General features: G+C 44.3%; 1 protein-coding gene across 1 annotated transcript; it reads right to left on the reverse strand.

The window, feature by feature from the left end:
• Positions 1 to 8,437, reverse strand: Erp29 (endoplasmic reticulum protein 29). The gene is made up of 3 exons (XM_008847515.3): positions 8,211 to 8,437; positions 2,303 to 2,441; positions 1 to 808 (listed from the first exon to the last, which is right to left on the reverse strand). Exons 1-3 carry the CDS (start codon positions 8,352 to 8,354, stop codon positions 306 to 308), a joined length of 786 nt encoding a protein of 261 aa, XP_008845737.1. The 5' UTR covers positions 8,355 to 8,437; the 3' UTR covers positions 1 to 305.
• Positions 8,438 to 15,421: the final 6,984 nt, after the last annotated feature.

The following is a 15,421-nucleotide window of genomic DNA, read 5'->3' on the forward strand; positions in this document are numbered from 1 at the left end:
TTCTGATGCATTTAACCAAAACACTGAAACTTTTATTTGATCAGAATCTGTCAAGGCCCTGGCAGCACCCTCCTCTGTAGCACTGAGTCTTTGAGGGGCATTTTGCTAGCTGTCAGTGAGCATTCAGGCTCTCCCTACAGTGGCTCTAGAGATGTCCCAAGCATGGTGGCAGCAGCATGAATGTCCAGGTGTACTCAAGGCTCAGATTTCTGGTTCAGGACCACTTTTTTCCACCACCCCTTTATATCCCACAAGGGTCACAGCCTCCCTGCCCCCAGCAAACCCTGAAAAACCTGAGTGCCTTTTCACAACTCCTCCTTCTCAGCTCCCTTCTTCTGGAAAGCAGTCAGGATGTTTAAACTCTTCTGAAGCCCTTCCTTCTTCCCATCACTCATCTTGTTCTTCTCAATCAGCTTGGTGATCCGGGTCATCTCTGAGGCTGGGAAGTCCTCACCTTGGTCTAAGATCTTCCCCATAATCTTCAGGTACTGCTCTGCCCACTTCTTCTCAGTCTCCTTCACACTTGAGAGGTTGTCCTGCCCCTGTTTCAAGAGGGCCTGGCGTGCCTCCACATTGGAGGCCTTGATGAACTCCCCTGCCAGGGCATCATAAGCAGGCAGGCAACCAGGCATACCCAGGTAGACTCCTTGTCCCTTTAGCCAACGTTGAATGGCTCCCACTTTTATTGCCCCACTGTATGGGACTGGGTTCTCAAAGTCCCCATCTCGGAAGAGGTAAAAGATTGGATAGTTGTCTTTGTCCAGCTTGTATTTCTCACTCAGCTCCATGTTCAGTTTGTCCCCATAGTCTGTGAACAGAAACCAAACATAAGGAACTTGGGATAGAGCACTACTATGAGCACAGAGGGAGAACCTCAAAGCTTCTGTGCAATGGAGTCTAGCCAGAGCCCTTGAATTCTTCTGCCAGTCCTAGCTTATGTGGCTTTAGTTATTGTCTCTGATCATCCCTTTTCTGGAACACAGGGAGTCTCTTGGATATCTATGTCTACTAAGTGCCATAACTAGTTGTAAAGACCTAGGTATGATTACATTACCAAACTCTAAAACACCTTGATGAGCTTGTAGTAAGAAGATGAAAACAGAATAGGCTGATGGGATAGTGCCTGGGTGAGGAAGTCCAATCAGCCCAGCACTGAAGGCTCTGTGGGAATGACAGCAGCTGAGGGACTTGAATGCCAAGGAGTCAACCACATGAACATCTGGGAGGAATGCCTTGGAGAAATGATTCCAAGTGTAAAAGGTCTGGGCAGGGGCTGAACTCAGAAGATATGAACCTTATATAGCCAGTCTGGTGGGAGTTTTGTAGAAAGAAAGGAAGGAGCAGTGTGTAGTAGACAGTGGCAGCCCTCCCTGCTACACAAAGGCTGTCGGGAAGACCAGTGAGGGAATGAATACATCAGTGTGGCAGAGTGAAGTGCTTAATATGTGGGAGTTGAAGGTCCTCTTTTCATTGTCCTTCCCAATAGGCAGTAGTCCCCTGTGACAAATGATTTCTCACACTTTGGCAAGAAGAAATGGCCAAGACCAACTACTGAGCAGTAGTGTTGGGTGCTTGGGGCTTCAATCCTAGTTCTGCCATTTAACTGTTCTACTAACTTCAGTAAATTACTCTTAGCCATTTGAAAAATGAAGGTAATAGTACCATAGTATTTCCCTCATAGATTTGTCAGGAGGATGAAATACACAGGAAACGCTTAGCACAGTGGCCCTGGGACACTGTAAATATGGGATGTATGTTAGCTGTCATTACTGTTATTAAAGCTCCAGGGGAACTGACTGGAAATTGAGTATAGACCCTGGATAAGTGTGCCAGCCATCTCTACTACAACCAGACTCCAGGAAGTTCCTAGCTCCCTTGGGAATTGTAGCATTCTAGCTGGGAGGACACAGATAAGAGGCTACTGTGCCAGAAAAACACCTCAGTGGAGTTTTGAATGGGTTCCTCCATACCCCATGGCCTGAGAAGTCACCTCCTGGAGCTTCAGCTTTTCAAGCCCCTCCATACCCCATGGCCTGAGAAGTCACCTCCTGGAGCTTCAGCTTTTCAAGCCCCTCCATACCCCATGGCCTGAGAAGTCACCTCCTGGAGCTTCAGCTTTTCAAGCCTAAAATACATATATTTTCCCTTCGGGTGCCTATAAGGCTGAGCTAAGGTCCCAAGGGTGGGCACCACATTCCTTGACAGACCATAGAACCAATTTTTCCTTGCAAATGACTCCTACAAAAAGGTGCTGGGTACCCTCCCTCTCTCCCCATCCCAGTTGTCTTGGGCTTGTCCGTACCTGAGATCCCCACCTCTGCCACCAAGAGATCATCACTGGAGGCCGAGTTTTCAGCCAGATGCTTGAACTCATCCTGCTTCTCACCGTAGGGGTACTGGGTGTCAAACTTCACCAAGACAAACTTGCTTTTGGGAATGACCTGAGAGCACACAGAGCTGATCAAATGGGTTGTTCCAGGGACCTTTAAGGCCAATTCCCCTTCCCAAGGACCCCTGTTTAAGAAACAGTGGAAACAAGCCTACAAAGGAGACAAGCTCTCACAACATTATACTCATTCATTCACCCACTGATTCACATAACAATTTAGGATGTGCTTGTTATGTGCTGGGTGATTTACTAGGTATGTATATGTTTGCACTAGTAGACTATATAGCCCCATCTAGACTAATACAAGGTTGTAGATAAACAGAGCCTCCATTGTCTCTTTCAGTAAGACCAAGGAAACCTTAGCATGCACTCCTCTGTCCCATCATGTCTCCCATCTCAAGAGGCAGTTCTCAGTACTGAATCATGAATCTGATAAAAGCAAACAAATACATAAAGGGTTTGTACCATTCAGGATGCTTTGACTACAGAGGCCAGAGTTCGAACTGAACTGAGCAATTTGGGGCCAGATATAAAGTTGGTGAGAGGCCAGGCTTGGGTCAGTATCTACTCCCAAGACCAGAGTTCCCTTTAGCTACATCTCTGTGTCTTGAATTGTCAAGGCCAGAGTTTTAATTTTAATTGCAATAAAATTAAGATTCATAATCGTAACTCCAGTTCCAGGGGATTCAACACCCTCATTGTCCTCCACAGGTACTGCACAATGCAGGTGCACTTACACACATGCAGGCATAACATGCATACACATAAAATAAAAATGTTTTAATTAAAAAAAAAAGATTTACCAATTTAACACATAAGAGTTCAGCCAGGCATGGTGGTACATGCCTGTAATCCTAGCACTTAGGAGGCAGAGGCAAGAGATTGCTGCAAGTTGGAGGCCAGTCTGGTCTACATATAGGACCTTGGACAACTGGAAAGGAAGAATAGCTTCCATAAACAGTATATCATTTGCATACCATATGTATTAGAACAGTTGCCTGAGGATGTTCAGGAACAGTACTGAAAACTCAACAAAAATCTTCAAGAAATGTATTTTTCAGCTCAGTCTGTCCAATAAATATTTACTGAATAAATATTTTTAAAGAATTGATTTAAATAAAAAAAAAAGGGGGGGGAAGCCTCGATACAACTCAGTGAAATTTAGTGTATTAACAACGTAACTTAACCATCATTACTGTCTACTTCCCCTGAGGAACTAGATAGTTTATTGCCAAGGAAAAATCTGTACCAATTAAACAGTTCCAGTCCTAGCCCTGCTGTCTCTGTACATGTTTGTCTGCTCAGGTAGAATCATTTATTGTATTGCGCCTGAGTTCTTTGCCTAGACTGTTTTTAAAACTTTCTCATGTTATAGTATGGGTCAATACTTAATGCCTTTCTTTTTCCTGTTTTCAGACAGGGTCTACATAGTCCAGCCAGGCTCACACACTGATTGTCCTGCCTCAGCCTCCTGAGCACTGAGATTACAGGCATGCACCACCACATCCAGCTTAGTACTTATCTTTTTTTGGTCAAGTAAACCACATATTAACTGGCAGACATGTGAGTTGATTCTACCTTTGGTTCCTGTAGATGGCACATCCAGATCATTCATACATGTTTTGTTTGAACACCAGAATTAAATCCTCCTGGGGTTACCAGGAATGGAACTACAGGGGGTCATAATGGTAAATCTACATTTAACTTTCTGAGGAATGCAAGATGTGTCTGTACAGGTGCCCTTGGAAGCCAGAGGCATCAAATCCCCCTGGGGCTGGAGTTACAGTTGGTTGTGAGCTATCTGACATGGGTGTTTGGAACCAAACTTGAGTCCTTGGCAAGAGTAGTGCCTGCTCTTAACTGCTGATTTATCTCTCCAGCCTCCTCCTCCTTTTTACTTTTCTAAGCCAGAGGTCCTATACTGTCTGATTTTCATCACAGGTAATCACTGTATAATGATATCAAGCTGACATAGTTCTACTTGCAGGCAAAGAAACATTTTTGTTTACTAAGAATTGATATTCACTTGGCTTCAGGCTTTTAAGGACATCAACACTGCCTTAGGGACATAAAGGACACAAGTCACCAGAGCAGGTTATCTTTAAGTGGTCACTGACACCAAAAACATCTGAGCTCTGGGGGCCTGCAAGCAAGGACGACTGAAAATATAAATCTGATCACATCCGTCTGCTCCAGCTGGCCTTGTTTCAGCTCAACTCTTTTGCTGCTTGGAATGCTCCTCCTTCACTGGTTCTGCACATGGCTGTCTCTACCATTCAAGCTCAGGTCAAATGTCCCCCTCTAATGGGAAGGACTCTTCCAACCACCTTTATTACTTCACTTCCCTAATACTCTCACATCTGAGAGTTTTCTTTCACAATCTTAAACTGGTATTTGCTTGTTGTATCCTCTATACCAGGATGTACATTTATAAGGAATAAGGACCATGTATGATCCATGTTCTGTATTCCTAAAGTTCCAGTGTTGGGCATATTTCAGGTATTCTGAAAAATGTTATGAATTAACAACTCTAGCAGTCTTTGAGAGCAAGTGCTACATGCTTGAGTATAGGTGTGGCAGATGAGAATGGGGCACAACACTTGGGCCGGCATGGAGGCACACGCCTTTAATCCTAGCACTGGAGACAAAGGCAGCCTGGTCTTCATAGCAAGTTCCAGGCCAGCTGGAGCTACAGGGAGACCCCATCTGCAATTTAAAAAAGCACAATACAAGGTCCCTGTTAAGGAGCATATCCTTGTAATATAGAATACTTACAATCACACAGTGGCCTGGAGTAGAGCTGAGAGATTTTAGCTAACATTGATGAACAAAGTGTCATGTTTTTCACTTTATTATTTTGTGTGTATTTATACACACAAAATTTATTTTTTGTGCATGGAGATCAGAGGACAACCTATGGAAGTCAGTTCTCTCCTTTTGCTATTTGGGTCCCAGGGATTGAACTCAGGTCATCCTTGGCAGCAAATACCTATACCTGCTGAACCATCTCAGCAGCCCTGCATTGGCAATTTTTGTTTTGATTTTTTTTTTTTTTTTTTTTGAAACAGGGTCTCATTAAGTTGCCTAGACTCATCTTGAACTTGCTATGTAGGCTCTGAACTCATGCCTCAGCCTTCCCAGTGTTGGGATTACAGATGTATACCACCATGCCTGGCTGAAATTCTTTTTAATTTTTTTTTAATTATTTCAGGGGCTGGATGGTTCAGTGGTTAAGAACACTGGCTGTTCTTGCAGAGGACCGTGGTTCGAATCCCAGCACACACATGGCAGCTAACAACTGTCTGTAACTCCAGCTCCAGGGGCTCCAACAGCCTCTTCTGTCCTCCGTGGGCATTGCATGACGTGGGTACACTTGCCTACATACAGGCAACACACCCATACACATAAAAATAATAAATATATTTTTAAATGTTTTATTATTTTAGCTGGGTGAAGTGGAACGTCTTTAATCCCAGCATTTGGGAGGTGGAGGCAGGTGAGTTCCAGGCCAGCTGGGGCTATAGGGAGACCCTGCTTCAAAAAGACCCCCCAAATTTTATTATTTTATGTGTATGAATGTATTGCCTGTGTATGTATAAGTGCACCCATGTTGTACAATGCCCACGGAGGTCAGAAGAGGGCATCAGGGGTTGGAGAGATGGCTCAGTGGTTAAGAGCACTGACTGCTCTTGCAGAGGACCTGGGTTCAATTCCCAGCACCCACATGGTGGCTACGAACCATCTTTAACTCAAGTTCCAGAGGAATCCAAAGCCCTCTTCTGACCCCCGCGGCATTGCACGACACATACATGCAGGCAATATACTCATATACATAAAATAAAAATAATATTAAAAAAAAATAAAAAAAAGAAGAGGGGGTCAGATCCCCTGGAACTGGAGTTACAGATGGTTGTTAGTCACCGTGTGGGTGCTGGGAATTGAACCCAGTTCCTCTGCAAGAATAGCCAGTGTTCTTAACCGCTAAGCCATCTCTCCAGCTCCCTGGCTGAAATTCTTTACCCATTTGTTACTTGAATAAAAAGTTGCTAAGGGCCCATCAAGTCTTAGACACGATTCTAAATAAACACAGTAGTGAACAACATAGCCAAGTTCTCTTATCTAGTGATGCTAGTAGCTAGCATTCTAGTGATGGGTTAAAAAAAAATTAGTATTAAAAAATTTTTAAGTTGGAGATCACTTAAAAGGCAAAGTGTGGAACAAAGTTCCTGGACAAAACACCCTTAAGTTTGTTTGATATGATGGATGAGAATCAATTTGGGAAGACACTGGAGGAAACACCTGTTCTTTCATGCAGCAAGTTATTTATTGAGCATCTTCTGTATGATGGTTAACCTGGAATGCTGTGTGAATAGTTAGGAGAAAAATGGACAAGGTACTTCTTCACAAGCATATAATATTATGAGCAATATGAAAACTGACAGAAAAAAATTGATGAGTGCCCTGAAGAGAAATGGGGGAGGGGGCAGGGAAATCCAGAAAGGAATCTAAGGAGGTATATTTAACTTAAGACTCAACATTGAGAAGTAACCTGCTTTCTCAAAGACTGGGAGAAGAATGTTCCAGTCACAGGGAACAACTAGTACAAATGTATACTAACCATTATGAGCTAAGAATAGTCAAAGATGGAAAGAAGGCTGTATGGCTGGAGCAGATGGGACAAGTAGGAAAATGGTTAGAAAATGAGAGGGAACAAAGGGTATTTCCTGTAGGACTTGGTATATGTGGAGTCTCCAGGGGTGAACAGGGAGGCCATGAGGTTACTGTAATGACAGCCTAACCAAGGCAGTAGTTAGTCAAGATGGAGCCACGCCAACTGATAGAGTGCAAAATGTCCATTGTATTCAAATTGGACTGTGATGTTACTGGATTCCTATAGAGTTGAGAGGGTGATTAATGTAGAGTGTGTCTTGACAATCAACCAGTTATACCTGCATTTTAAAGTTCCTAAAAACTGCCTTGAATGGGCTACAAGTGCCCAGTCCACTACAAGCCACACGTTTAAAGATCCACTTCTTGTTTTCAGTTCCCCAATGGGGTACAAAATAAGAAACGATTACCTCTCTCAAAGCTTAGCTTGCCCATTTAGAAGTGAAAAGCTGTTGGTGGCTGGAGACAGATGCTTGACAGTCCACTGAAGGCCGCTGGATTCAGCCTTCAACAATTCTACTGTTCATTTACCTCAACCTGGATCCCAAATTTTGTAAAAGGTGAGCTGGGGGATAGTGGCAGATCTTCCATGCCTTAATATGGTTCTATGCACTTCGGTCCCAGGCCCAACATGTTCCATACACGGGTGAACCACAGCCTGTTCTTAACCCTTGTATTTAGCAGGGAAATGCGTGGTTTGCATATTGCAAAGCAAGCTACAATTCATCCTCAAAGAGGGGCGCAGACATGCATGCTAATGTGCTGAGTTCTCTTCGCCACCCCCACCCCACCAGGGAGCCGAGTTGCAGCGACCTCGCTCCGCCCTCCGGTCTTCCACTTGGGACTCGAGGATTGGATCTCGCCCGGCATTGTCTTTTCCCTAGAGATAAAGGGAAGGGACACTCAGTTCCCTTGACGGCACCTTTGCAGCGCTTTTGTAAATGAGGAAGCAAATAGCTGTGCTGCAAAGGCAAGGGTGCCTCCGGACCCTGCGGTGTAGGTGCCGGATGGTCATATACGGCCCTGGTCCCGGCTAACACGGTGGGACGTCTAGGGACAGTGCCTTGTGGTCTACTTCCTGCCATCCCTTCTGACCCAACGTTCCCACGGGCGCCATAGCTGCACCTGCGCACGACCCCCCGACCCCCATTACCTTGTAGAAAGTGACTGTATCCAAGGGAAGGGCGCCCTTAGTGTGCAGGCCGCTGCCGCCATGCGGAGCAAAGAGTAGCAAGAGGCCGAGGAGAACGGAAAGCAGTCGGGAGAGAGAAACGGCGCGGGGCACGGCGGCAGCCATAACACCAGATTTCGGGAGCGGGAGATGGGAAAGCAGCTGCTAGAGCACGCCAAATCAGTGGTTACGTCACCAGGAGGGCGGTCTCGCGCTTGCGCACGGGCGCGCGTGGGCCTGAAGGGAGACTCGGGCAGGCCTAGGAGGGGTGGTGCGAAGGGGCCACGCACGCGCAGTCCGTAAAGCTAGGTGGGCGTGCTAGACCAGGTCACGGCTGGGCGGCAGCTGTGAGGCTCTGCGCACGCGCTGGACGACGCTCGCATTTGGGCGGCTCAGCAGGGCGAGGAGAGTCGAGGAAACGCACGTGGCGTGAAGCTTCAGCAGTTCCTTCATTTGCTTTTCTCGCTTTCGGGGACTAGACTGGCGGTCTTGCCTTCCTGCCTGTGGGTCTTCATGCAGTCAGGTGGGACCCACGGCTTCCCTTGGTTAGTCAGCCTGTGCTTCTCCCCTCTCAGGCCCTCAGACTGGCCGTTAGTCACTATGGCCTTCAGAGCCTCTCCTGGGAGGTGCTGAGGGCCTGTTCACCCGCGGCGCGAACAAGGTTGGCAGAGATCTTGTTCAGCATCCTCTATATACTTTTGGTCAAGTGTGTGCCTCATGCACGTAATCCCAGCACAGGAAGTGGGAGGATGGCAAGTTGAAGACAAGGCAGGGCAGGGCTACATAGTGAAAACACTGTCTCAAAAGACTGTGTCCTGTGACCATAGTAAATGTGGGAATTCACAGAGATAAAGGCTGTTGTGTTTTGAAGGAATTTCATATTGGAGAAGACATAGGGATAACAACACAATCAATATCAACACATAGAAATAATATATCCAGCATCTTATATATGGCCTATGTTAGAAATCAGGATGAGAAGGTGACTGATAAGTAGAAATGGAATCTTCCTCAACTGATGCAGATACCTTCATTTAGCTATGAAGGGCACAGCAGCCTTCCTCTGGGAATGGAGGTTGAGTGTCAGGGTTGGGAGAGGTCTGGAATTTATAGGTGGACCTAGAAAGTCCTAGAAAGAGGGTTGTGCTTTCCTGAAATCCCAGAAAGTGGGGTTTGCCTTCTTGAGTGTTGTCCTGCTCCTTCCTGGGCTCTGGGAAGGAGAGATGGGGAGTCCTGATAGGGGGTTTGATAAGGAATCAAATCTACAAGATGTCTGATAAGAAACCAGATGTCTTTTGCTAGGGGTCTTGTGTTCTGAAATAGATGTGTCTCCCTCCTGGAGTGGAGAGGCAGGGTGGGTGGATGATCAGTTCTTTCAGTCTTTGTCAGACTGATTTTCCATCAGCCCCACAGTAAGACATCGTGAGTTCCAGACAGCTGGGGTGATGGTTCAGTGGGTAAAGTGTTTGCTATGAAAGCATGAGGACCCAAGTTCTAGTCTCAGCACCCATGGAAAAAGCTGGGTGTGGTACATTCCTGTAATCCTAGTACTGAGGAGGCAGAAGCAGGAAGATTCCTTAGGCTCACTGGCCGGCCAGCCTAGTTGAATCAGTGAGTGCCAGGTTCAGAGAGAGACAGTTTCAGAAGGTAGGGGAGTGATTGAGGAAGATAGCCAAGTTAACCTCTGAGCTCTGCATGCTTGCACATACACATGAAATAGACACATCACACACACAAAAATACAACCTATAGTCTCTTGAAAACACAAAAATTGGGTTATGTTGCATTTTTTAAAATTATTTTGTCGAGTGTGTGTGTGTGTGTGTGTGTGTGTGTGTGTAGGTCAGAGGTCAATTTGCAGGAGTCGGTTCTTCTACCACATAGGTCCTAGAATTCAAACTCAGGTCATTAGGCTTGGCAGCAAGTATCTTAACACACTGAGACATGTCACCAGCCCTTGTTTTCTTTTTTGAAGTAAGATTTCCATGTAGCCCTGCCTTGGCCTCCCAGATACCATATCCACCAGCACGTCCAGCTAATGTGGTAAATGATTACAATTTTATGTTGCTTGGGCATCTATGTTGACCATAAATTGTATTTCCTCATGCCAGATGCCAGGGTTCAGTTACTGTTAACACTGTTTCTTGTTTTATATGTCGTTTTCAGTGTGGTTGTTCTAGAGTGCTCTGCCTTCTACAACTGCTTCCAAAGACCACCTCCAATAAACAACTATATGCAGTCTATTTGACTGGCTATGCTGATCTTCATATTTCAATAGGCTATGCAGGTATGCCACAATGACCACCCCTTTGTCACAGGGTGACTCTGGTACTCATGCCTCCCTACTTTAAACCTACCAGTGAAAACTCTCCCCAGCAGCTGCGCATGGTGGTACATGCCTTTAATCTGTACTCAGGAGACAGAGGCAGTTGGCTCTCTTCGAGTTCAAGACTAGCCTGGTCTACATAGTTCCAGGCCAGCTGGGGCTACAGCTGAGACTCTGCTTGAAGACCACCCCCCCACCAAAAAAAACCCTCACCTCTCCCCAGGAAACATTTGGACACTGCTATGGTCCTAAGAAAGGGGTTGGTGTGCCAAGTATGGTGGCACATACCTTTAATCCCAGCACTTGGGAGGCAGAGGCAGGCAGATCTCTGTGAGATTGAGGCCAGCCTGGTCTACATAGTGCAGCTGGGACTATAGGGAGACCCAATCTCAAAAAAAAAACAACAAAAAAAAAGAGGGACGGAAGAAGGGATTGGCACATAGGTGTTTTCCTGTCTCCCTGCCTGCACTTCTTGACCTTGGTGTGTGTGGTCTCCGGGGCTGCCATGTACCCTTGAACTTTTAAGTAGTAAAATCTTTACTCCTATCCCATGACTCTTTCCTAATCATTGCAACTTAAAGATCCTGTATTACAAGTAAGTCCTGCTCAGGAGTTTCAACATTATACACAAGAGATGACTTTTGTTCATGATCTTGAAAGATGATCAGGCATTTATAAAGCAAAAAGAAGCAAGAAATTTCTAGTAGTTGAAAAGTATGGTCAGGCATATTGAACACCTGGATGAAATGAATCTGTATAAAGATAAAGTGCAGATTCTAAAGGCTCTCAGTTAAAGGGTTTGGAGCCACCAGAGGTTTTAGCCATAGTACTGTCAGATTTGTATATAGAACATAACTTGGGAGGCAGAAACAGGAGGATCTCTCTGAGTTTGGGACCAGCTTGGTCTATATAGCAAATTCCAGACCAACAAAGGTTGCATAGTGAAATCCTGTTTGTTTGTTTGTTTTTTTCGGTCTTTTTTGAGACAGGGTCTCCCTGTAGCCCCAGCTGTCCTGGAACTCACTGTGTAGACCAGGCTGGCCTTGAACTCACAGAAATCTGCCTGCCTCTGCCTCCCGAGTGCTGAGATTAAAGGTGTGTGCCACCATGCCCAGCAAGAGAGATTCTGTCTTTAAAAAAAAAAAAAAGAAGAAAGAGAATAGAGAAGAATGAAAAGACTGAAGGGTAGGAACCAGTTAAGTCTCTATTACCTTAAACTAGGTGGGAGAAGTTAAGACGTGACAGTAGGAAGTAAGAGTAGGGTTGAAGCTAGTGGTAGCTCAGTAGTAAAGTATGTGCTTAACACAGTCAAGACCCTGAGTTAAGCTCTCTAGCACCCCACTCCTACATGTATGGTTGAGAAGAATGAAGTTAAGAAACTTGTAGGATAGAATTCATAAGACTTTGTTAAACACATAGATGTGAGGGAAGTGAGAACAGTCTGAGCCTGTTCTATGTTACTCTTTATTATATAGAATTGCTGCTTTCAGGCTATGCATATTCTTGAATTACTCCACTTTATAAAGCAACAATTTGACTGAGTTACCACATTTTGAGTATAAGTGCCAAGATAGAAGGACTCTACATCCTGTTCACAGAAGTAAATAACCACTGTCAGCACATGAAGAGATACAAACTGATTTGTTCTGTGTCAATAAACACTGGTGCCTATGACTATGTCAAATCAGATCAGAGACACTATACACCACACTATACACAGGACCTTAGAGATTGCACCAAATGTAACCCTCTTGCTATAAAAGGAATATTCCAAAACTGAAATGTGGGAGACATGTTGACCCATCACTTGTTATGAGCCTTGTCTAAGAAAATTACTGGAGAGAAGGATTACTGTCTCTCTTCCTAGGCTCCAGGTTGCTTGTAGCTGCTAACTGTCATACTCTGTGTACTTCAAATTAACATTTGAAATGGCCTGCCACCTGGACCAAGAGAGAGAACATTGAGCCTGAACACCTCTGTCCCCAGTAAGACTTCTTATTGTAGTTGAGATCGTTTCAGTTATGTGGTGGCCACCCTATGGAGGACCCAGCTCTGAGACCATGGATTGGAGGTGCAGGGTGAAGACCCTGGGGCTTGCAGGGTCTTCCCACCTGGTAACAATTCCCATCTGGTAACAAGCTGTTTATTAAGAAATTCAGAAGATTTTTAGACATCACAAGGAACTGGCAGTCACATGGGGTTTGGCAGTTGCATACAAAGATTTAGGGCACAATTAGGCAAGAAACAGGACATAGGTTTTAGCTTGTGCCAGCTAGGGGCTGTTTGTAAAGCAGGATGCCTGATCTTTTTCTCAGGGCTACCAGTGCCTATTTGGTAATTAATTGGCCACAATGTTTTCTTTCTTAGGGCCAAAAGCATAGTAAACGTTTAGCTTTTAGCCCAGGAGTAAACCTTTAACTTGGCCTATTCTTTTAGCTAGTGATAGCTGAGTTATTTGTTCAGGACAAGGAGGAGGTACCGACAGTTGACTGTGGAAAAAGTCCTGATATGCAATGCCATGTCCTTTGACCAGGATGAAAGCCTTGCTCAAAGCCTGGGTCTCATTCCCATTAATCTTTCTTTTTTTTTCTTTTTTATTTTTTAATCTTTTTGAGACAGGATCTCCCTGCAACCTCAGCTGGCCTGGAACTCACTTATGTAGACCAATCTGGCCCCAATCTCACAGAAATCCATCTACCTCTGCCTCCTGAGTGCTGGGACTAAAGGACCACTCCCAGCTCGACCTTCATCTTTCTTAATATCAGAACCAGAAGATGAAAAACACACAGAGATAGATACCTTACAATTCTAAGTACAGGTCAGGTGTACCCAGAATTTCCATCTGCTACAGATTCCTCTGACTCCAATGAAGTCTACATGAACCACAAAGTGGATCCCTGCGATATGACATGGGTTCCCTCACTTAACTGGGAAACCATGCTGACACCTCCCAGCATGACATGCAACTGTAGCCAGGCCAAATTGAACTGTTCATGCACTGTGTCAAAGGCATTGACAAAGATTATGCCAAGTTTTCACCAGTGGCAACAGCCAGTTACAGGAAATAACCCTGCACAAGCTTCTGGAAGTGGGGGTAACTGAAGAACTGAGCCAGTGCTCTTCACCTGGTATTATTGGAGTACAGAAAGTACAAGTTAGAAAGCAGCCAGAACTCTCACTCTCTGGCTCAATTTGGTTTCTATTTTTTTTTTTTTTGTATTTTTTTGAGACAGGGTCTCCCTTTAGCTCTTGCTGGCCTGGAACGCACTATGTAGACCAGGCTGGCCTTGTACTCAAAGATCTGCCTGCCTCTGCCTCCGCTGAGTGCTGGGATTAAAGGTGTGCACCACCATGCCCAACCTATTTCATTATTTTTATATAATGAAATATCTCATCAACTACTTTGTCCAAATCCTAGATAAACTTACTCTAGTAATTCTATCCAAAAAAAGAGAATGGGTTAGTCTGGTATGATTTTTTAAAATATACCCATCCTGACAGTGGTTGTTTGCCTAATTGTTTGTACAGTTCATTCCAAAATTCAGCTTCAGATTAATTTTAAGTTCTATGATTTGTGGTCAAAGATTCTACCATCTTTTCTTATAATACCAAAAAAAGGACCAGAGGTGATAGTACACACTTATAATTCCAGAACTCAAGAGACTGAGGCTGGAGGATGGTGAGTTTAAGGCCAATTTAGGCCATATACAAAACCCTGTCTCTAAAAATCCTCAACAATAAAATGATTTTGTAGATTTTAAAAATATTTTATTCAGGGGCTGGAGAGATGGCTCAGCTGTTAAGATCACTGGCTGTTCTTGCAGAAGACCCAGGTTCAAATCCTGTCACCCACATATCTGCTAACAACCATCTAGAACTCCAGCTCCAGGGGAGCCAGCATCCTATTCCGTCCTCCACAGGCACTGCATGACACAGGTACACTTACACATATGCAGGCTTAACATACACATAAAAATAAATGAAAATTTAAAAAATTTATGTGTATGAGTGTTTTGCCTGCATATATGTGTTGTACCACATGTGTGTAATGCCTGTGGAGGCCAGAAGAGGGTATCAGATCCTCTGGAACTGGAGTTATGGACAGTTAGCAGTCATGTGGGTGCTAGGATTTGATCCTGGATCTTCTGCAAGAGCTGCCAGTGCTCTTAACCAGTGAGTTATCTCTTCAGCCCCCAGTGGATTTTTAATTTAAGAAAATGTTTTATGCTGGGTGTGGTGGTACATACCTTTAATCTCAGCCCTTGGGAGGCAAAGGCAGCAATCTCTATGAGATTGAGGCCAGCCTAGTTTACATAGTGAATTCCAGGCAGGCTGGGACGGGGGACACCCTGTCAAACAAACCAACAAAAAGAAAATGTTTTAGTCTTCATTAGTTTTCTGATAAGTTTCCATTTTTTTATGAACTCTCAAAATTTTCCAAAGGTTATTTAGTCAGCCTATAGTTTTTCACGAAAATCTTAGAATGTAATTTGTTCAGCCCAGGAATAATGTACTTACTTCAAAAAGTTAGGTGTTCTCTTATCAGATTTATTTTCAATTCCCACTTACAATGTTTGTCTTGTACTTTTATTTTGAATATTGTTTTCAGAGGAAGAGCAAACATGTCCATTAGTTACTGCACCATGAATTCTATCATTGGGACAGTTTTATCCTTTAGCACTAGCTTTATTGAGCTGTAATTCACATACCATATAATTCATCCTTTTAAAATACACAACTCAGTGATTACTAGTATACACAGTTTGTTGTCCCCAAAAGAAACCCCATACTCTTGTTCCATTAATACTCACTCCTGTTCCTTCCAAATTAGCCTTCTTGTTCCAGGCAACCACTAATATATATTATA

The sequence above is a fragment of the Nannospalax galili genome, unplaced genomic scaffold, assembly GCF_000622305.1.
Source record: "Nannospalax galili isolate Female #2095 unplaced genomic scaffold, S.galili_v1.0 scaffold120, whole genome shotgun sequence".
Lineage (NCBI taxonomy): Eukaryota > Metazoa > Chordata > Mammalia > Rodentia > Spalacidae > Nannospalax > Nannospalax galili.